Source organism: Hemiscyllium ocellatum, chromosome 10 (assembly GCF_020745735.1).
Source record: "Hemiscyllium ocellatum isolate sHemOce1 chromosome 10, sHemOce1.pat.X.cur, whole genome shotgun sequence".
Taxonomy (NCBI): domain Eukaryota; kingdom Metazoa; phylum Chordata; class Chondrichthyes; order Orectolobiformes; family Hemiscylliidae; genus Hemiscyllium; species Hemiscyllium ocellatum.
The window spans coordinates 105,568,430-105,592,289 of NC_083410.1; the positions used below are offsets into that span (position 1 = coordinate 105,568,430).

The following is a 23,860-nucleotide window of genomic DNA, read 5'->3' on the forward strand; positions in this document are numbered from 1 at the left end:
CCCTGGTGGTCCCTGACAAAACAGAGTGACTCTGCTTCCACCCCAAACACAATGGGCTCTGATTACTGGGGCCAAATATACTCTCTGTCCTGGGCCCTACCAACTGGAATTCTCTAGTAACCAGAATTTCTGCACTTTTTTAAAAAAAAGCCCAATACTTTTATTGTCATTTTTGAGTAACTACCCATGAAACTGACACTTGATCTTCAATTAAAAACCAACAGCTTCAATAGTAACCATGATCAGAAATAACTAGAACAGTAGCATTGATTGTGCCAACATACCATGCTCAGTTATTGCTTACCAACAGGGAACTTGGTGTTAAATGCCATTTTTGATTTACCAGCACCACCTGTTACTGCTGCATGCTGGATAATACTATTTCCTGTATAACTGGAGGCTGAATTATAAATTGCATACCCATTCTCTTAGCTGCAGTACGAAATGGATCTCAGCTGGCAACAACTGAGTGATTTTTATTCCCGAAAAGAAAATCTTATGGAAACACCAGTTAAAACACTTTAATGAAAACCAATGCTCAACCACATTACAAACAGTCTGACATGTAAAGCTTTGGATTGGCAGCATAAGACTTATAATTCCCTGCTGTTAGTTCTTAATCTGATGCTATTAAGGAATGCAGTTCTGAAGGACATGGGAAACATTGTAGCTCTGTTGGCCTGAGCCTTTCATGCATTTCCTGGTAAGCAGATTACAGCAGCATTGATTGATGAATGTGCAAAATTATAATAGAAGTCAATGATGATTCTGAGATTTGCAAAAACTCAAACGATCAGCGAAACATTCAACATGCTAAAAATGAAAAAAATTGATCTCCATGGCAAAACTGAAGCATTCTCAGAACAACTAGTCAGAGGGACAGTTGTTCATAGGTTTGATAGGATAATTTATTTCTTCACTTACTTTTATTTGCAATATAGATTACATTCCTTACTTAACCATGTGTCTTAACTTCATGACTGTGATTTCCTTGTAGAATAGGTGAAGCCATTAAGACCACATGCCTTTAGAAGAAAGCATTAGTTCTAAAATTCAAAGAGATCGATTGTATTTGCATTAACTAATAAAAGTAGTGAGAGTGTGTTAAATTGCAACTAGGGAGAATGACGATCCAAATAAATCAAACCACACAGTGCCAAACAGTGATGGAATGCAGAAGTGAATACAAGTGTTGAAGGTTTGAATATGAAAGTGACATTTACCTTCGGAATGCATGATACAGCCGTCGACTCCGACAGCCTGGGATATGTGTATGAACTATATGCATGTCCAGTGGGATGTGTTGACTTAAATGCACTGGCAGCATATGGCACACTTGGTTCCTGCAGTCCAGATCCTGATTTTGATCTCTGTCTCATAGTTGGTTGAGGACTTGTCTGTGTGACATAAGATGACTTTGGTCGTTTGTCCAAATCTTCCCTTTGGTGTTCTGGATCCCAGTCTTTCTCTTTGTATTCCAATTTTTCCCTGGGAATTTCTCTTTGAGCAGTTCTAGAAGGTGTACTTTGTAGGTGTCTCCTGTGAATTGGTGGGGAGCTTTGAGCTCTTGGGGAGTCCCTGTTTGCCACAATGTGGTCTGTTGACCTAATTTTTGACACCAAATATGCATAATAGTCTGGTGGCAATCTACCAAGATCTGCCTTGTATACATTGTCTTCTAAGTAATATGATTCTACAGACCGAACTCTGTTAGAATCCTGGCCGTTTTGTTGAGCAGCTTTGATATATCTGTGATGTCTGTCCCATTCTTCTGCATGATTGCTCTGTTCTTTGCATTTCCCTGTTGTAAAATCTTTTGAAGGTTCAATATCATGTGACTGTCTGAGATAATAATGGCCGTAGCCATTTTCTTCTGGACTGCACAGGCTATGGTTGGAACTTTGCTGTGGTGGAGCAGGAGGACTCTCCCTACGTAGAGAGTTTGAGCGAGTCACAGAAATATCATTGAACTCCTCCAATAGGCCATTTAAAGAGGTGTCTTTCCATGCTCTGTTTCCTCTGACTATAGTCTGTAACAAAAAATAAACCAGTTATTATTGACAGAGGATAAATCGTGTTTGATATCAAAATATGAGAGTCAGTGCTTTAATGTATTCTGTTGTTTAGAACAATCTTTATGCTTCTCTAAGAGAAAAGGTTTGTAAATAATTAAAATTGCTCTCCCCATATTATTTTAAAATGTGGCACCTGCTGTTAGTTGTGCTGATCCATCTGTGTTGCATGATCTGGCTGTTTTATCCACCTACTCCTTCCCATTTGGTCTCAAATATTTCACTAAGAACTGCCAATACAGTGGTAAATGAGACTCGATTCTGATCAACCTGGATGGGGTTTGAGTAAAGGGCAAACATGGAAGGTCAGGAACTCATTGGATGTAATTTTTTTTAAGTAGTATAGTGATGGACCTCTCTCCAAACTGACATTGTTCTTTTCTCCCTTTGGTCTGTGAAATCTGGTCTAGAATTAAAAACCGCAAATGCTGAAAATGTGAAGTAAAAAAAAACAAAATTTCTGGAAATAAATAACACATCAGACATCAGCTCCTGCAGTGTATTTCTAGCATTTTCTGTTCCTATCTAATATCCCATCTGTCAAAAATTTTCTGTAGGATCATATGGGTGAAACATTCAAAATAATCTTGAAGGTAATTCAGATACTGAATAATATTTGCTAGGTAATTTTTTAAATGTTAAGAAAGAAATCTCTTCAGTTATTTATCCTTCTTAATTTCAATTTTTAGATCATTCTTTATTACAGTAGAAAATGACCAAATTAGAATTACATGGGAAGAATACCAAACCCCTCGCCAGATTATACTGAAACCAACCAACCACTCACAGCTTAAAATGTCAAATTTCAATAGGAGGGCAGCACTAATTTTTGTCAATACGATGTCACATTACCATTTGCATTTAAGAAAATTTTTACAAAGTGCTATATTCACTAGACATAGAAATATACGCAAACTTATTTTTGGCTCAATTTGTCAACAAGAATTAAGTGACCATTAGCCATTCTTCAAATGTAGACGCAGAGCACACATTAATCAGTTTCTAAAACAGCCATGTAAAACAATGGAATGCACTTTCATTTAAGACTTCTATTGCACATTTACTTGATCCTTGCACTTTGTCCAGGGTTTTCAAATTCATGTTACTGCATAAAATTTTGTGATTAGAATGCTGTAGTAATAGCCTTTTGTATCTTGTCTTCAAAAGATACAAAGACCCATGTTGGGAGAAAGGCTGTCGAGATGATCTGCAGGTCAGGCAGCATCCAAGGAGCAGGAGAATCGACGTTTCGGGCATGAGCCCTTCTTCAGGAATGAGGAGTGTGCGCCAAGCAGGCTAAGGTAAAAGGTAGGGAGGAGGGACTTGGGGGAGGAGAGTTGGAAATGTGATATTTCCAACACCCCTCCCCCAACTCCCTCCTCCCTACCTTTTATCTTAGCCTGCTTGGCACACTCTCTTCATTCCTGAAGAAGGGCTCATGCCCGAAATGTCGATTCTCCTGCTCTTGGATGCTGCCTGACCTGCTACGCTTTTCCAGCAACACATTTTCAGTTCTAATCTCCAGCATCTGCAGTCCTCACTTTCTCCTGTCAAGATGATCTGACCTAACAAGAGTTTTCACTTCTCTATTCTTTCACAGAATATGGGCATTGCTGGCAAGGTTGCATTTGCTGCTATCTTAAATTAACTTTGAACTGAGTGGCTTGCTAAGCTATTTCAGACAGAAATTAAAAATCAGCCACATTGCTGTCCTTCTGGAATCACGTGGGCAAGACCATGTGAGAATGACAGAATTCCTTCCCTAATGGCCATTAGTGAACCAAATGGACTGCAGTTATATGTTGATCGTTAAACCAGCCTGTAATTCATGATTTTGACAAATTTAAATTTCACCATCTAGCATGGTGGAATTCAAGCTCTAGTCCCCAAAACATTGGCCTGGACCTCTTGCGTTACTAGATGGATGGAGGTGGGTATAAAGATGATAGGTCGGAAAGAAGGGTGGACTGGATATGTGGGAAGGAAGGTTGGCAGGTTGGACAGGTCATGAGGATGGTGCTGAGCAGCAAGGTTGGAACTGGAGTAAGGTGGGGGGAGGAGAAATGAGGAAACTAGTGAAGTCCACATTGATGCCCTGGGTTTGAAGTGTTCCAAGGCGGAAGATAAGGCGTTCTTCCTCCAGGCGTCGGGTGGTGAGTGAGTGGCCAGGATCTGCATGTCCTCGGCAGAGTGGGAAGGAAGTTGAAATGTTTGGCCACAGGGCGATGGGGTTGATTGGTGTGGGTGTCCTGGAGATGTTCCCTAAAGCGCTCTGATAATCTTCCTTCCCACCTATCCACTCCACCCTCCTCTCCAACCTATCACCTTTATCCCTCACTCCATCCACCTATATTGCACTCTTCGCTACTGTCTCCCCAGCCCCACCTCCCTCCGATTTATCTCTCCATCCCAGAGACTCCCAGCCTGATTCTTGATGAAGGGCTCCTGCACAAAACGTCTATTTTCCTGCTCCTCGGATGCTACCTGACCTGCGATGCTTTTCCAGATTCAGTCTAATCTAGACTCTGACTCCAGCATCTGCAGTCCTCACTTTCGCCTCTGAGTTACTAGTCCAATGACAATACCATAATACCACTGCCTCCTCCAAACATGGTTGACTTCAACAAACAATCCTCAACTGGCAATTTACCATTGCAAGTTGATGATAGAATCAGTATGCTGTGGTTGGTCTGTTCCAATTCATTTCCTTTGAAATGTTGTTAACATTGTATAAGGTAGGATTATAGTTAAACTACATCAATAAAGATAATGGATACAGTCATTCTGCGTAGCATTGGTTTAAGATAGCACATTTGAAGAATGTCACATGTCAAATTTGTATGATTATAGAGTTAAATTTATCACCTAAAATCAGATATAAAATATGGTTCTATTGGGGAAAGCACTCCACTTCAACAGAGAAGATTCTTTATGAATGACCCAAAAATTTTTTTTCATTCAGAGGTTTTGTAGATACATATTGCACACTATATGCATAGAATATGGAAACAGGCCATTTGGCCCAAAAAGTCTACAATGACCCTACGGAGAATATCCCACCCAGACTCATATGTTTAAGATATGCATAAAACCAGCCTGCAGCTTTAAAAGAAACTAATCCTTTCTCATTAGCTAAAATACCAATTGTATTACATGATCATCTGACAAGATTCCAGCAAAAAGGAATTGAATAAAAAGTTGCAATTTCAACCAATCAGGCTATCCAATTTAATTCCCAAATCATGCTGATTTGTGATCCAGTGAAATATGCAGCCATATGGATAAAATTGACAATATCAAGAAAAACATAAAACTAAAGTGATTTGAAAGTCGCCTATTCTGGGGCACAGGCACAAAACAAGCATCACAAGAAAGCACGAGAGGGGTTTAGTTTTCAACGTGGAAAATAATACCGAGACCCCATGACAATCAAGTGAGAATGAATTTTTTTTAAAATCGCTCCCAGGAATTCTAAACTATTGTTGACAAATTGTACAGGAGGTACTGCTTTTAAACAGTATTGGTGTGGACTTTCAATTCCCAAAGAGCACCATTCAAACCTGCACAAGAAGTCACACTAAAAATGATGATCATGGTCAGAAGCAAGACCACTCCTGTGCAACACTATGGGAGATTAGCTAGAATGTAAAAATAAGAATACTACTGATGTCAGTGCAGAAGTTGACCTTTCCAAACTTAAAAAAATTCCTCCAAAAATGAATCTCAACTTATTCGCAGAGTATAAGACTGTCAATGTATTGCTGGTATTGTATGGCTGGTTGTCATTTTGAGATGTTATCTGCTTCCGACAGAATAAATGGTCATGTCTTAACCACCACACATCTGTTCAATGCAGCCTGCATCACCAGTTCGATCCTTTTCATCCAGTGATAAAATAGCAGCAAATAAATCATGCATGTGTGGAGAAAAATTGAGGCTAATTATTAACAAGCATCGCATTTCATGATTGAAAACAATGGAGTGAGATTATCCATTTATATGCTGCAATTTATGGCACAGTTCCATTATTTTCCTTCTTTGTGTGTCAGGTTTGTAACAGATCCTACAAACAACAGTGAGAAAATGATCAGATAATCTGTCTTAATTACAATTTTAAGTCTAAGCTCAAGCCACACCTCAGGGAGAGGACCCCAGCTCCTGTTCAAAGAGTAGCAGATTTCTTATCCACTGGAAAGGTCAAGCAGACAAAGGTACACCTCAGAGGGATGGCTCTTCTTTAATGCATTAGACAGGCTAAGAATGAAGCTGGGAAATAAGAAAACTACGAGAAATGAGCAAAGCCTTTCTGAGTTGCAGCTGAGGGTTACTGGAAGGATGAGAACAAAGTTAGAAAACACTTGGCTGTCATGCAAATAATGCCGAAAACAATGCTGCTGTGCATGGTATTGATCTAGGGATATGAAAACAGTAGTTAAAAATCACAACACCAGGTTATAGTCCAACAGGTTTATTTGGAAGCACTAGCTTTCGGAGTGCTGCTTCTTCATCAGGTGGTTGAGATCAGCACAATCACCTGATGAAGGAGCAGCGCTCCGAAAGCTAGTGCCTCCAAATTAACATGTTGGACTATAACCTGTTGTTGTGTGATTTTTAATTTTTACACCACAGTCCAACACTGGTGTCTTCAAATCATGAAAACAGTAGCGACGTTACCCCAATTTAAAAAAAAATTTCGCCATCATTTGAAACTAAGCCGAGCGCAAACATCACAATGGAAAATATCTATTCAGTTTTACATAATGAGTTTCAATCACAATTTAATTAATTTTAATGGGTTTGTATTATTCTCTCCATGTGCTGTTATTGATTTCAGATACAATTTAATTGCAACATCCAATGTTGCTTGCCAAAGCAGTTTCAGCTTCTTCTGTTTTCCATTGCTAACTTACAAACTGAAAGCTGAACTGTAGTGCAGTGAATTAGAATACTGTCCTCTTGTCTTTTAATGCCCAAGTTCAGATAATGCCAAGAAAACAGTTTCTTTCTAAAAGTTCTTGTGCACTTAAGAAAAACAGCCTCCATGAAAACATTTGTACCCAAAATGAACTGTTGGTAGTTTAGGCGATACGTGCTAGCTCAATCCACAAGTTAAAACATAAAAATCAATACATTTTTGCAAAGGAGATAAAAAGGATCCATTGTCAAAACGTGAGAATGTGGTTACAATCTAGGTCTCATTCCATTTGTGGGCAGGCGAACAGAATGACCAACATCTCATTCCTCTGGAAGAGACTCTTGTGGTGCAGTGGTAGTGTCCCTATCCCTGAATCAAGGTGCCTCAGTTCAAATCTCATCTGCTCTAGAGGTATGTAATAATATCTCTGAATAAAATGATTTGAAAAGAAAACCCTATTCCTCTGTTCCTTCTAGTATCTTCAGAGTATTTTTTTTTCTGTCAATCCTTTTACGTTTTTTGTCAGTGTATACTTGTTTGTTTCAATTTTTCTCAAAACCCATATCACTGCGAACAAAAGAATCTGTTTCAGCAGACCCCTCTTTTCAGTTACAGATAATCAACATTCTGGATACTTGAAACAGCTTGAACAGGGTGTCAAATCTTCACACAGTCAGTGAAAAATCCAAAACACAGTTTAGATTAGATTAGATTACTTACAGTGTGGAAACAGGCCCTTCGGCCCAACAAGTCCACACCGACCCGCCGAAGCGCAACCCACCCATACCCCTACATTTACCCCTTACCTAACACTACGGGCAATTTAGCACGGCCAATTCACCTGACCCGCACATCTTTGGACTGTGGGAGGAAACCGGAGCACCCGGAGGAAACCCACGCAGACACGGGGAGAACGTGCAAACTCCACACAGACAGTCGCCTGAGTCGGGAATTGAACCCAGGTCTCTGGCGCTGTGAGGCAGCAGTGCAATTTCTTAATTATGCAGGTGCAACATGTTAAACAAGATTAAGTGAAGAAATAAATGTACCAGGCTAGTTGATAGAAATGACAGCAGGAATTCTGCTTCCTTCCAATGGGGAAAAACTACTAAATAAGTACAGAAGAAAACCTGATAATACGATAGCAATAGGGAATGGGAGTGAATAAGGTTTTAAAAAAGCAATTTTTCATGTTACATATTTCAAATTCACTTAACAGGTTATATCGACATAACCATGGTGTTGAAGCAATAAATCTAATGTATGCCCAATATCTCAGCAGCATTAAATTTAGGAAATTTATTCTCAGCTTTGTATTAGAGAAGATGAAAACAAAACGGCAATCTACAGAATTGCTGAATTCTCTGGACTAACTACAATTTAAAATTAAATGCTAATTTATCAAATAAAAAAGACTTGGCAGATTATGTTGACTGATGAACAACTGAATGTATTCTCACCAGACAGCCTTCATCTTTAGACAAAATATTATTTTCTAATGCATCACTTCTTTTTGAATACTATTTTTGCAGTGTAAACAATTTCATATTTTACATTTAAGATTTCTCTTTAGCCTCAAGAAATGTAACCTGTCTTTTTTTTATCCTACGTTCAAAAGCACGCAATAATTTTATTGGCAAATATTGATAAATCACTTAGATATAGCTTTATCTGGAAATCATTTATGCAACAGAAATAAAAGACAGCTCACCAGTTTGTTAATCCAGCATTTATGCATTTATGCTTGGAGTCTTTACAACTAGCCACTTGAGTACAGCCTCAACTTTATATAAGTAACCTTTAACCTCAATAGAGTGACCAATATTGATATCTCCAGTTGATTATACAGATACATGCTTTACCTCAAAAAAGAAGTATCAGCATAAAGCACGTTAAACTGACATGAAATTTAAGGGCAAAGGGATGATTCTAATCTGCAAATATTATCAGTTTTAAATATAAATGTTTCACAATGTCATCCCATATATACGAATTAAAGTCAAATGTTTTCAAGTGCTTGCCCTTCCATTTTATTGCTTTTGGAACTGGCTTTGGAGTTATTTCTCGATTTCAGTGACAGCAGCCATTTTTCATGAAGGTTTTGGTGCAGTCTGTTCTTTGATGATAAGCAATGGAAAAATAATTTTTGGTTCCAGGAAGCCTTGTTTCCTCGAGGCAGCAAAGCAAGGCACAGACAAACCAAATTAACATGATGAATAGTAGCATGTATAAGTAATAATGTCTTTCACTTATTGGCTTGCACAAGTTCAACCACTCAATGCAGACAGTTACACAATGGTAATTCTAAATTAGCACACAATTGTTTCCAGCTCTCGCTTTCAACACTTCCTTCATTTAGATTATGAAACATGTAAGGTGCGAATTTTAAACATTTACATGAAGTATTAGGATTTTTTTTATCATTAGTTGATGAAAAATCTGTAAGCATTTATTTTACTTGAACTAAAATCATACCTTATCAAAAAAGACCAGAAAGGCCATGTTAGTGGCCCATATGAAAGTGAATTACTATGTAACATAATTTTCCATCTTGTCATCTCATTAAAATTTCAAACATGGTTGGAACAATTGGTCTTTTTGTGTCCCATGTATCTTATGTGGTTTACAGATTTTCACACATTTTGTAGCCATTGAAATGGAGTAGAATTGTAGGATGCAAACTTCTGGGTCCAGAGGTGGGAAGGGAGTTAGGTGAGATTAGTATGGTAGAAGCTCATAGGACCGCCACTTTTCTGGCTTTGCCCAAATTAAGGTTTACACAATAATGCCAAAGATCTGTCATTTTATATCATCAGGAATTGATGCTCTTAGGTATTAAATGAACAACTGCAGAAGACCCCCTCTGACTGCGATTATTTCAGAAAGAAACAGTCGATCCACCAGCGTATGGCATTTTGGGCTCGACGTGGGGTGGAGTGGACAGGAGAGACAGGAAATGGGGGTGTGAGGGAGAAGAGAGAGAGAGGGAGGGGGTGGGGAAGGAGAGAGGGGAAGAGAGAAAGAGCAATAGCTGGTGGTTGAATCTTTTATTGAATGAATGAGCATTTAGATTTGAAGCTAGATTATCTCGACCAATGAGGCACGGTAATTGACTGGTAAGCACTGTTGCCTCACAGCATTAGGGAGCCAGGTTTGATTCCAGTCTTGGGTGACCGCCTCTGGATGTTGCATGTTCTCTGTGTCTGCATGGGTATCTGTTGGGGGCTTTGGTTTCCTCCCACTATCCAAAGATTTCTTTAACATACTTCGTTAGTAACTGACTTTAGAAGTTATGCCGGTTGACAGGAAATGGCGATATTGAAATAAGGAGTATAGGAAATGAGCCTTAACTCAAACAGAGACACCTAGGGGTGCAGGTACACATTCTTTGACAGTGCCGTCACAGGTAAGCAGGCTGGTACAAAAGAATTTGTCATGCGTGCCTTTGTTGGTCAGAGCATTGAGTTTAGGAGTTGAGATGTCATCTTACAGCTGTATAAGACATTGATGACGTGTTACGACACGGGGTAAACCCTTCTAATTTAAAATCCACAATACAGAAAAGATTTATCCCATGCAGTAATCCAAGAAAATGAGAGAGGCCAAGGATTATTTAAAGTAAAAATTAACAACTTTATTTCTTAAAGTATAACAAAGAATAATTAACTAGCAACTACTTATCTTACCCTTCTACAATATTAGTTCGATAAAACTCCCAATTAGAGATTTACAAAGCAAAACTCCTTATCTCAAAACCAGACAGCTTTCAGTTTTCTCTGTATTCCGGTCGTCATTTATTCTTGGGGATTGTGTTTCACAGGTTGCTGATCAATGAAGGTACCTTGTAAGAGAGCTATTTTTTCAGTTAGTCTTTACATGCTGGTAGCTTGGCAGTTCTCCTCTCAACTGTTCAATTTTCCCCAGTCTTATACCCATAAGCATTGGATTGTGTCACTGGCTCTTAAGATGACCAATATACTAAATTCAAACTGGATTGGAGTTTGGTATTTTTTGGGGTATAATTTAAACTGATTGGCCTATTTTGAATCTATTTTGTCGTTTCCAGGCAACCAACTACCCTAGCTACCCCGGTAGCTGGGGCACATGTTACATTGTTTTATTTCAGAACAATTGGTGCTGTTAAATAGTTTTTGCAGGCGCTCAACTCTTAAAAGGTACAGTACACCACATCTTCATAACAAAGGCAATATTTGGAATACTGCATATAATTCTAGTCACCCTATAGTAGGAAGGATGTTATTAAACTGGAAGTGGTGCAAAACAATATTGACAAGGATGTTACTGAGACTGGAAGGTTTGATTTACAAGAGAGACTGGGACTTATCACACTGGAGCATAGGAAGCTAAGGGGTGAACTTTGTGGTTTATAAAATCATGAGGGACATAGATAAGGTGAAAAGCCAAGGTCTTTTTTCCAGGGTAAGGGAGCCCAAAACTAGTGGGCATAGGTTTAGGGAGAAAGGGAAAGATTTAAAACAGATTTGGGGGGTAATTTTCGACACAGACGGTGGTGTGTTTATGGAACGAGCTGCCAGAGCAAGTGGTAGAGCCAAGTACAATTACAATTTTTAAAAGACATTTGGACAAGTACATGGATAGGAAAGTTTAGAACGATATGGGCCAAACACAGGTAAACGGGACTAGTTCAGTTTAGGTAATTTGGATGGCATGGAAAAATTCGGCCGAAGGACCTGTTCTGTACTGTATGACTCTACATGCAGGTTAGGTGGATTGGCCATTTTATATTATCCAGTGTTCAGGGATCTGTAGGATAGGTAGATTAGCCATGCGGAATAATGGGGATAAGATAGGGGGCTAGGTCTGGGTAGAATGCTCTTTGGAGAGTCAATGCAGACTCGATGGACCGAATGGCCTCTTGCAGCACAATAGAGATTCTATGGCATTCTGTTATAAAGCTATGGTACTGCAATGCATCATATGAATGTAGCACAGGAAATCTGGGCCACTGGTCTGACCTATCATCACTCCTGCTTTTATTTTTAAGCAGGTATTTATTATTTCTTCCAATGAAAGTGAAAGTTGCCATAATCCCAGAGGTACACTGGCCTGTTCTCACATTTGAGAGAGACATATGATGGTGAGCTTAACCTGAGAGTCACCACACCTCAGGCACCATGTGAGGTAGAGAAGGCAGGGCGTTCATGGTGACCTCAGCCAGTATGGAAATTGAACCACTGCTGAACCCAGCTGCCACTCTGCGTTACAGCCATCTATCTGGCCAACTGAACTAACCAGTTCCCAATTTCTTCCTTTGACCTTTGTGATGTTCACCTTCTAAATTGTGGTAGTGACTGTTGGCAAGATGCATATGAAAAATAAAGCAAAAATAAGTAAAAGGACAAAACCACCAGAACCTTAGGTAATGAAAGATAACCATAAAAGATTATAAGATGTACTACAGGAAAGATTATTTTTTGAAAATAATAACATCTTCAAAAGTACTCTCAAAATAGCTGACTGCTACTTTTCTCCAGTACCCTTTTAAATAGGCTTTTATGTATGGCAAAACAAACCAGAGAATAGTACATCTGGGAAGTTTAAGTGAGTCTGAATAACTTCTGGTGCCATATTGAGGGCACTGGATGAAATATGTTGGTCACCTGGATTAAGTTGAGATATAAAATTCCTAACTCCACCTATAACGGCAATCCTAATCAAGATGAATCCTATCATGTTGGGCTCCCATGGCTGAATCTTCAATCCTCCTCACCCAGTCATTACCTGCATTAGCAATGCAACTGACGTGAGAATCATCAGGCCCCATTCATATCTCCATCATACTCCTAACACTCATCTGTCAAGATGAGAACCATGATCAGAGGAGATATTTTATGAGATAAATTTAAATGTTAAATTGACCAACTTTTTGGCGTAAGGGAAACAAAGAGGCTTGCATTTACGTAATATCCCTCACAGATTCAGGGCACCTCAAACTGCTTTACTACCAACAGATTAGATTGTAAAGTGCAGCCCCTGTCAGGTTGGAAAATTAGATATTCAAATTATATATGACAATCCTTTACAGAACAGCAGAATAAATGAACTACATCGAATGGGCGATATTTAATGCAAACAATATTCGCCTCATCTACCAGCTAGAGAGCCAATGAGACCCCAACATCACTTCCTCTGAGGAAGGGCAGAAGTTATTAATTGCCTTCAGGGCATTAATTTATACTTAATATGGAGGTGTTGGTTGAAGAGGAATGAAGGTCAAATTAATAATTTACATTTATATAATGTCTTTAATATATTAAAAGTCCCAATTGCATTTAGTAAATGGAAGTAGAAAGGAACAGATGGCACGAAGTGAACAATTTAAGAAATGGCTGAAGACCTAGGCAGATAGATGGGCTATGGAGAAGATTTTAAAGATGAGAGAAAAATAGAAAGGAGCGAGATCTTTATGGTAACAGTAGAATCTGGAAGATGCTGAGCCATGGGGTTATACAGTGATTGAAGACAATTCAATTGATGGCTCAGTGCCTAATTTGAGTTGCTAAATCTGTTGGACATCTATTGCATTGAGTACAATGATAGTGGCGCTTAACATAAAGAAGGGTATCCTCAATGTAAAGATGGGACTTCTCCACAACGAATGTTTGATGATCTCCCTTGTTAATCCCAGCAGCCACAGGAAGAGGCCCTTAAGTGGTCATTAATTACTACCACATCACCAAATCCAGAATTGCTCGTTTCCCAGCAGGCTCTATCAAAAGCGCTCTGAAAAAAAATACCATATTGTAGACATTTCATCAATTCTTTATCTTCAGACCTGCTGCCAACCTGATTTTCCCACTCCACCTTTATATTAAGTCTCCCATAATTATTGTAACAGTCCATTTCTTGCATGCCTTTTCTATCTCCTGATTTATTTTCTTCCCCACATGCTGACTACTGCTGAGGCCTGTAAACAACTCCCATCAAGGTCTTTTTCCTTTTGCAGTTTCTCAACTCCAACCATGCAGATTCTACACCTTCTGATTGTATGCCACTTCTTGCTATCCATTTAATTTCATTTCCTAACAAGGAAAGCCCACACCCTCTGCCCAACTGCCTGTGCTTTTGATGAGACGAGCAGCCTTGAATATTTAGATCCTAGCCCTAATCCTCTTGCAGCCATGTCTCTATGGTAACTGCAGCATCGTACCTGACAATTTCAATTACACTTCAAGCTTGATTACTTTGTTTCATACATTGCATGCATTTAAGTACAACACCCTGATTCCCATGTTGACTGTGCTGCCCGTGCCCCCCCCCACCCCCTCATTGTTATCCACTTCTCTATTGCATCTGAAATCAGACTCTTGACCCTTACTATACTGTCTGTCCTACTACTTCTTTTGGAAACTTTAATAACCTCTGCGGAGCCCTCCCTCCCCACTTTTTCCCTGCAACTGAAACAAATCCTTCATCCCTGCCTGCTCCCCAACTATTTAGGAAAGCCTATGTCAGTAAACAGAAAGCCAGGAAAGGGTTCAGCAAATATCAGCAGCAGTGGCATGCTGGTTCACTACTTCATCTGCCGCCACCCCCAATCTGGAGGGTCCAAATATCATGACCATTGGCTGTGGAACTAGAGAAGGACAAGTGTCAGGGGAAGCAGGAAGGACAAATACTTGCACAGCAGTTGGATGAAATCAATCTTACTGACTAGAAATCCTTTCCCATTTGTCAAAGAAAAATAACATTCTAATTACATTTGGGTAAGGAAGTTTCTTGTGAATACTCTATTGCTTTCTTATTTATGGCTCTAGTTCATGTATGCTAGGACATGGACACATCTCTATTGCTATCTTATCAAGTTTTTTCATAATCAAAAACACTTCCATCAGGTAATTGCCTGATTTTTGCTAAAGAAGAAACCAAGCATGTTCAATCTTTCCTGCTAGCTTATAACTTTGGTTTTGATATGGTTATATCATTTTCATCTTCTCCAATGTCTCTAAGTTTGTAATAATGAGGTGTTTATAGTTGTACAGTGACTATGTTCTAACCAAATTTTGTGGGCGGCACGGTGGCATTGTGGGCGGCACGGTGGCACAGTGGTTAGCACTGCTGCCTCACAGCGCCTGAGACCCGGGTTCAATTCCCGACTCAGGCGACTCACAGTCCAAAGATGTGCGGGTCAGGTGAATTGGCCATGCTAAATTGCTTGTAGTGTTAGGTAAGGGTTAAATGTAGGCGTATGGGTGGGTTGCGCTTCGGCAGGTCGGTGTGGACTTGTTGGGCCGAAGGGCCTGTTTCCACACTGTAAGTAATCTAATCAATTAGAAGTTTGACATTAACCACTCAAGTTTTCAATTCAATCCATACATATGAACATATTAATTAGGATCTGGAGTAAAGAATTTTGGCTGGAGAAAGTGAGGTCTGCAGATGCTAGAGATCAGAGGTGAAAAGCCCTCCTGAAGAAGGGCTTATGCCCGAAACGTCGAATCTCCTGTTCCTTGGATGTTGCCTGACCTGCTGCGCTTTTCCAGCAACACATTTTCAGCTCAGTAAAGAATTTTGGCTCTCAAGCTTGCTCTACTACTGGATAAAATCATGGTTGATCTGATTATAGTCACAATTCAACTTTCCTGCCTACTCCAATATATCTTTGGAGTCTCTTCATCATCAAGAATTTATATATCTCTTCTTTAAAAATATTCAATAACTGTGTTTGCGGCTCTCCAGAAGAGAGGTCTACAGATTGATGAACAAAGCCACCCAACTAGGAGAAAAAAAAAATCAACTTTTAAAAGGGAGAGCCCCTTGCTTTTTTACTCTCTTCTAAGTATCGGTATCTCTCACAAGGAGAAACATATTTTCAGGGTTTTCCTATGAAGTCCCTTCAGTATATTTCAACAAGGTTACCTCTCAGTCTTCTAAATTCCAATGCATACAGGCCAAATTGTCAAACTTTTCCTCATAAGATAAAGCCCTCATCTGGGAATTAATCAAGTGATCTTCCTCTTAACTGCTTTAAATGCAATTCTGTCTTTTCTTACATCATGCAACCAAAACTATTCACAGTACTCTCACTGGAGTCTAGATCCTTCTAGAAATGGACCTGGTGCTTTTTTTTAAATTAATGGCCTTATTAACTTATCTCGGTGTTGTATATCTACCGCACATCTTTCTACCCCAGTTAAAAACATTCTAAGGAATATGTGTCTTTTTATTCTTGGTGGTAAGATGTACAATCCCATACTCATCTATATTGAAGCTGATGTGTTAATTACAGCCTTATTCTTCTATGATTCTATGAAGATTATTAATGTCTGAGTTATCCCAAGTTAAACATGATAACCAGATTAGATGCACTTTCTTGTACTAGTCCAATTGGACATCTTACATTCCAATAACTTCGTTTTTATGCTTCAACTATAAATCACCACATCCATGCTGCACGGGAACATTAGCTGCATTTGTGTGTTCAAGATTTCTGACTGAGAAATGAGAACACTGGCAACTAAACCAAGCTAATGCTTTGATACATGATAAAATACATAATTAATGGAACTATTTAATCTGATACAATACCATAATTGAAGACTTGAAGTAATGGAATTACTCTGATACAGCTACACACCAGTTTTAAAGTTTATTGGGACGGTAAAGGTTTGCGTGCTTTTGCATTTGAGGCATAAGTTGGGTAAACATCTTCAAGAGCTTACAATAAATAAAGCAATAGTTTCACTTTCTATTATAAAATAAGCTGCCAGAGAGAGTTGCCATCGTTGATTCATTCAATATATTCACGAAGGCAACTGTCTGATTTCCAAATCAACAGCAGACTGCTATGAGCATATTTAGGTAGCCTAATGGTAATATGACACCTGTCAGCTCTGTACACTGATTGAAAGAGAACAATGGAAATGTCAAATTAGCCATTTCTTATTTCAACAGTTACGTTTTTTTTGAGATTAATATTTCATTTAAAAAACTAGCCTCATACATATATTTATAATTTTGTGCACTGATTTACAGAGCATCATGTAAATTCTCATCAAATGAAATCTGAATGTTGCCAATTTATTTCAAATGGAATTGCCAGCTTAAGATTTTTAAAGTTTATTCACAGATTTTCTTTTATTCACACGTGGGGATGTGGGTGTTGCTGGCTGGCCTGCACCCATTCCTCCATCCCTAGTTGCCCTTGAGATGGTGGTAATGAGCTGCCTTCTTAAATGGCTGCAGTCCATCTGCTGTAGGTTGACTCACGATGCCAAGAGAGCGAATTCCAGGATTTTGATCCAGGGACAGCAAAGGATCAGCTTTCTGGATTAACCAGGTCGTTAAAACACAACTCATATACTCGACAGTTTTCTTAGAGTTCTCTGTCTAAAGACAGTTCTGACTCTCAGAGCCATGAGGGTAGGGCAAGGAAACAGCCAATCAGGAACAGGGAGCGAACCCTGTAGTTTGCACCAATCTGATCCACACTGGCTGGAGCTATGAATAAAGATGGTAGCTCTCAAATTTATTTCCAAGACTTGGCTGATCAGGAATCTCTCCTGTTCCTTATACCTGCAATTGGCATGTGTTGGAAGGACTTAAGTTGAGGAATAAGTGGACAGGCTATCTCAAATTTAGCAGAGCATGAGGAAACTTGATTGAAAGAGAAGATTCTGAGAGGTCTTGAAAGGGTGGATGTGGAAAGATGCTTCCTCTTCTAGATCACAAAGTATTTAAACAGAAAGTAGATAGAATATTGAAATGTCAGAGGATTAATAGCTTAGTTGCCACGGAGGAGAAATTGAGGTCTGGGGCAGATCAGACAGAAGTGTGTTGATTAGTGTTGAAGGCTACAAGAGCTGAATGGTTTAGTCCTGCACCTATTCCTTATGCCGTTGTGACAGAATCTAGAATAGAGGCTGCTGTTTAAAAATAATGGGTCGCCCATTTCATACAGAGCTAAACAATTTTTTTTTCCCAAAAGGGTTGAGTGTCTTTGCTTCCACTGCCTTTTGAGTTCCAGAGTCCTTGAATACTTTCAAGGCAGTGGTAGATAGATTGATTCTTGATAGACAAGTAGATGAAATGTTATTTAGGGGAGACAGCCACATGGAGTAGTCAGATTAGTTATTCTTTCATTGAAAGGCAGAGCAGGTTTGAGAGACAGGTTAGGCCTACTGTTGTCCTCATTTGTATATTTGTTCGAAATCACTTTGGCTGAATTATGAATACACCTTCCTTGACCAATCAGCATATTTTTCCAAAGATAAGCTTCCAGTTCATCAAAAGAGACCAGATATCAAAGAAACAAAGATCTGATTTCCATAACATCAAAACATCAACCAGGTGTTCAAATCGATCTGCCTTCAAGTGCATTGTGTGTGTTTTCTTTTGCAAAGTTAATGTAACTACATAAATTCACACAGGGGCTTACCAGAAAACAATAAGAATTTGATTGTAAATCAAAAGCAATCAGAAAAATGTACAAAATATGGCAATTAATAACATTTTAATAAATGCACAGTGGTTGATATCCTTCCAATATATAAAAGCACAAAATGATAGTCAATTTCCATTTGTGAAATAGCACTGAGCATTATTGCCAACCTGTTTGATTGCTCATTGCAAGTTCCAGAAGAATAGAGTAATCCAGTTTATAAAAGATTGTTAAAAAGTTGCAAATACATTAGTGCTTTATATTCTTTGTGGCAACAATTATTTTCAAATTTACATTTGAATAAATCTATGTGATTGAAGTCTGAGCCATGTTGCATTTAGTTCGAATGGTAATTGATACATGAAGTTTATTTCATTCTAAGTGTGGATTGTCAATATTGATTTCTTACTCAAGGGAGATATTCAAATAGGCAGAATTGTATAATATAGACGCAAAGACTGTTGGGAGAAGTCATTAATGCATAATTAAACAAACAGGACTACAAAGAGAAAACAGCTGAATCTATCAGTTAAGACCTGTGTACCTTGGAGAATTGTCAACAATATTTAACATTCTAACTGAAGGCTTTTAGTATTGTGGATGGCTTTCACACAATGTAATCATCTAATTTTTAAAAATAATCTGTACTACTCCACAATACATAATCCACTCAACAATGGTATACTTTGGTACATCAATACGTTGCAACATCAGTATCACTTTTGAATTTAAGACATAGGTTTACCAGTAAGAATACATTTGTAAATAAAAGACAATTACTTAAAAGTGTGATGTTGCCAAGTGAGGTGGTGAGTATTCATTCTTACAATGTTGGCACTGGCAGCAAGGCTAACATAGATTGCTAAGCTGTAGGCATAGTTGGATGCAACACATGGGTTTGCTAAACTACTCTACAGAGTAGTAAAGAGTCAACTATATTGGTATGGGATCAATGAACCAATTGAATTTGTAATATAATCAGCTTCATGGTCACTTTTACTGATTCAAATCCTCAGTACTTCTGATACCATATTGATGCCGAGGTGATTATGTGCATGTATGTGTCTAAGTTCGTCTGTGTGCATACATATGAACATGTATGCAAAGGTCTCATGCGGTTTAGACAACAGACAATAGGTGCAGGAGTAGGCCATTCTGCCCTTCGAGCCTGCACCACCATTCATTATGATCATGGCTGATCATCCTCAATCAGTATCCTATTCCTGCCTTATCTCCATAACCCTCGATTCCCTATCCTTGAGAGCTCTATCCAACTCTTTCTTAAACGAATCCAGAGACTAGGCCTCCATTGCCTTCTGGGGCAGAGCATTCCACACACTCACCACTCTCTGGGTGAAGAAGTTTCTCCTCATCTCTGTCCTAAATGGCCTACCCCTTATTTTTAAGCTGTGTCCTCTGGTTCGGGACTCACCTGTCAACAGAAACATGTTTCCTGCCTCCAGAGTGTCCAATCCTTTAATAGTCTTATACATCTCAATCAGATCCCCTCTCAGTCTTCTAAACTCAACGCTATACAAGCCCAGTCACTCCAATCTTTCAACATAAGATAGTCCCGCCAATCCAGGAATTGACCTTGTGAACCTACGCTGCACTCCCTCAATAGCCAGAATGTCTTTCCTCAAATTTGGAGACTAGAACTGCACACAATATTCCAGGTGCGGTCTCACCAGGGCCCTGTACAGCTGCAAAGAAGTTCTTCTGCTTCTATACTCAATCCCTCTTGTTATGAAGGCCAGCACGCTATTAGCTTTCTTCACTACCTGCTGTACCTGCATGCCTGTTTAAAGCCATAGCACTGTTACTATTGAAGTTTATAAAAAATTATGAGCAACTAAATATACCAAGACTATGTACCAATAGGTTGGTAGTCCATTCACCTCAAATCACAAGGTTTTGGTCTCATGTCAGATTGATTATAAAAGTCAAGGCCGACACTAAGTGCCATACTAAAGGACTGCTTCACTGGCAGCCTTTTGAGTTAGGTATTAAATCAACAGAAAGAGATCCGCTTTTGAAACGAGGTGTTAAACTAAGGTCCCACTGAATGTTTGGGTGAATGTAAAACATTCCATGGCACTATTTTGAAGAGGAGGGGACCTACATTTGATATCCTGGCTAATGTTTATCCCTCAATTATCACGACAAAAAAAAAAGAAAAACAGGGCATTTGGGCATTATCACAATGTTGCTGTAATAGTTTTCTGAGAAATTAGCTGCACGTTTCTTAGAAAAGAACAGTAACTACACGTTTAAAACCTTCTTAATTGATTGTAAAGCACTTTGAAAATTCCAGTGGGTGTGAAAAACACAATACAAATGTAACAAATGTTATTTTCAGGACAAATTTATAACTCTTCCCTTCACAATCTTAGATGTTAGGGTTGAAGTGTTCTGAGGCGGAAGATGAGGCGTTCTTCCTGCAGGCGTCTGGCGGTGAGGGAGCGGAGGTAAAGGAGGCCCAGAACTTCCATGTCCTCGGCAGAGTGGGAGGGGGAGTTCAAATGTTGGGCAACCCCAGGGCATCAATGTGGACTTCAACAGTTTCCTCATTTCCCCTTCTCCCACCTCACCCTAGTTCCAAACTTCCAGCTCAGCACTGTTGCCATGATTTGTCCTACCTGCCTATCTTCTTTTCACCTATCCACTCCACCCTCCTCCCTGACCTATCACCTTCATCCCCTCCCTCACTAACCTATTGCACTCTATGCTACTTTCTCCCCACCCCAACTCTCCTCTAGCTTATCTCTCCACGCTTCAGGCTCTCAGCCTTTATTCCTGATGAAGGGCTTTTGCCCAAAACATCGATTTTGCTGCTCCTCGGATGCTGCCTGAACTGCTGTGCTCTTCCAGCACCACTAATCCAAAATCTGGTTTCCAGCATCTGCAGTCATTGTTTTTACCAAGCTATAACTTCACACTATTTAGTGGGGATAGCCTACAAAGATAATCATTGATTACACTTATTTTTACAATCGAGTTTCAGCTCCAATCTGATATTAGTTAGAGGCGATTATGTGTACAATGAAGATTTTATTTTAAATCAACCTGTTTGGACACATTATGGCATATGTCTGGGGTAGGTATGATTTGAATCCAGACCTCCTTGCTCAGAAATAGGGATGCTACCACATTACCACAAGAGCCCCTTTAAATGTACAATGTTAATTGTACATTAACCAAGTGTGAGCATCTGCTTTATATGCTGTAAATGGTGACTTTGTAAGTGTGTATAACACTTTTTCATATTCACAGGCTGTCAGCGGCACCGGCAAATCCAGTGTTTAATGCTTATTGGGAAAGCCCAACTGGGTGTCATGATGGGCCATTTCAGAAAGCAGTCAACCACACTGCTGTGTGACTGGAGTCAAACTGAGGCCTAACTGGGTAAGGACAGCATTCTTGGATAAGAATCCTCTAGTTTCATAGTTATCATTACAGATACTAACTTTTTATGCTAGTTTTACTGAACTTAATTTAAATTCCACAGCTGGTTACTGAGGGATTTGACAGGATAAATATGGACAGATTGTTTCTCCTTAAGAGACAAACCTGGACTAGAGGGCATAGCTCAGAATAAGAGTCAGAATCATAGAAATGTACAACACAGAAACAGACCCTTTGCTTTAACCTGTCCATGCCAACTGATTGCATCGAGATTTTCTGAGTGTCCTGCTGCACCCTCCTGGTAAAAGATTGCAGATTTTTTCCTCCATGATCAATGTTATGCCAACTGGCCTCCGCGTTCTAACTTTGTCTCCTGTCCTTGAATAGATGGAGACAGAATGCATTGTTTCCTGATCTGATATCTTTGCAGAATCTAGGGAATTTTGGTAAATTAAATCCAATGCATGTACTATTTCATCAGCCACTCCCTTTAAAATCCTACGATGAAGTCCACTGGATCCTAGGAACTTGTTAGCTTTCAGTTCTCATAATTTTCTCAGTACCTTTTCCATCGTGAATATATTTGCTTCAAACCTAATTTCTGGACATGGATCTGGAGGTCCCTATGGATGGGATGAAGAAGAGGAAGTATGTCCATTTCCTGCAGGGCTGGCAGAGGAGGGAACACCAGCATTGCCACCATGGTTGGCGACTGCTGTTTAGGTCTGTGCAATCTCAGCTTTTTGAAGGAATGCCTAGCAATGTAGAAAGGTCAATGAACTTCACCATTCCACCAGAGTAAGTGTCACCATCTTCTTTCTGCCATCACTCTCACACACCATCAATGCCTGTGTGCACACTTCCCACCAATACTCACGCTCCACCACTTTCACTGAGACACGCAATATCTTCCCTCATCCCCCTCTCAATTCCCACAAGATGGTGCATCACTGTGTTCTTTCTGCTCACTCACTAGGGACACCTCGCAGGGGACGGGGCGGGGGTGGGGTGGGGTGGGGTGGGGGATGCAAGATGTGCTAAAGGGAAAGACAAGGCAAGGCATAAATATTGTGAGCATTCATACGGGCATCAAGCGAGTGAGTGCTAAAATATCATCTTTCAGATGCTTGAACTGGATGACTATCACTGCAAGCAAAGTATCCCTGCAGCAGCATTGTAATGAAAGTTGCTAGTGGACTTTGAGCTGCAACATTATAGTGCAGATGTAAAGTGTAAGTGTGTTGGAGATGTGCCATGATGCCCCAAAGAGACTGACATGTCTTGGATGCCAACATCCGTGGATGCAGGTTGCATACACCTGCTACTCATAGACCATGCCCTGTGCTGTTAATGCCACCATGTCCACGTTTGAGATCCAGATGAGCAAGCAGGGGGTTGGACTCATCAGGTAACCTCCATCCCAGCCCAGTTTCATGCTGGGAGTTCTCAGCATCTAGTTTCCATCCTGTCAATGGTAGAATTAGAGACTGCATATTAATAAGACAAGATTATTAAAGATGACAAAGACTGACAATCCCAATTAATAGCCTTCTCGCTGCTCACTACTGAGAATCTCATCTTGAAGTCTGGAACTCAGTTGGAAAATGTGACTTGTTGCTCCCAACATACATTGTTAATAACATCATTGTTACTTGATGTTTAGGAGAATTGTAAATTTAAACAGTAGTTTCTTAGGTCAACAATCATTTGGCAGCTAAAGCAGAGAGATCAACATGAACACTATTGAATATGTGGAGCTTTGACTCTTTCACTCTCAGGCACTAATAGATCTCGCACTCATTTATTTAAACATAGGCATTTATAATTCTCAATCTCACATGCAGCCCAATGAAATGACCTGCTTGTAACACACGGGCATTATGATTTTTCCTTGTGGTGAGTTTGTTAAATATATTGCAAGATGTCAGTTGACCAAACACTTGTTATTCCATTTTTTTCTGCTTCACTCGATCCTATTTCTTTACTTTTTCAGCTACACCTTGTTGTGTTTTGAGATTCCTGCCTTTCAGATTGGAATGATTTAAG

General features: G+C 39.5%; 1 protein-coding gene across 2 annotated transcripts in view; it reads right to left on the reverse strand.

Moving 5' to 3' along the window:
• Positions 1–23,860, reverse strand: part of LOC132819525 (serine/threonine-protein kinase PAK 5-like) — an 81,858-nt gene that overhangs the window by 41,720 nt on the left and 16,278 nt on the right. Inside the window, exons 3-4 of one of the 2 annotated variants that reach the window (XM_060831081.1) lie at positions 19,810–19,836; positions 1,224–2,032 (exon numbers count right to left, since the gene is read on the reverse strand). In XM_060831081.1, the coding sequence (XP_060687064.1) occupies positions 1,224–2,032; positions 19,810–19,836 (836 nt within the window). The remainder of the gene's footprint in view (positions 1–1,223; positions 2,033–19,809; positions 19,837–23,860) is intronic. The other variant, XM_060831082.1, reaches the window with a different exon arrangement.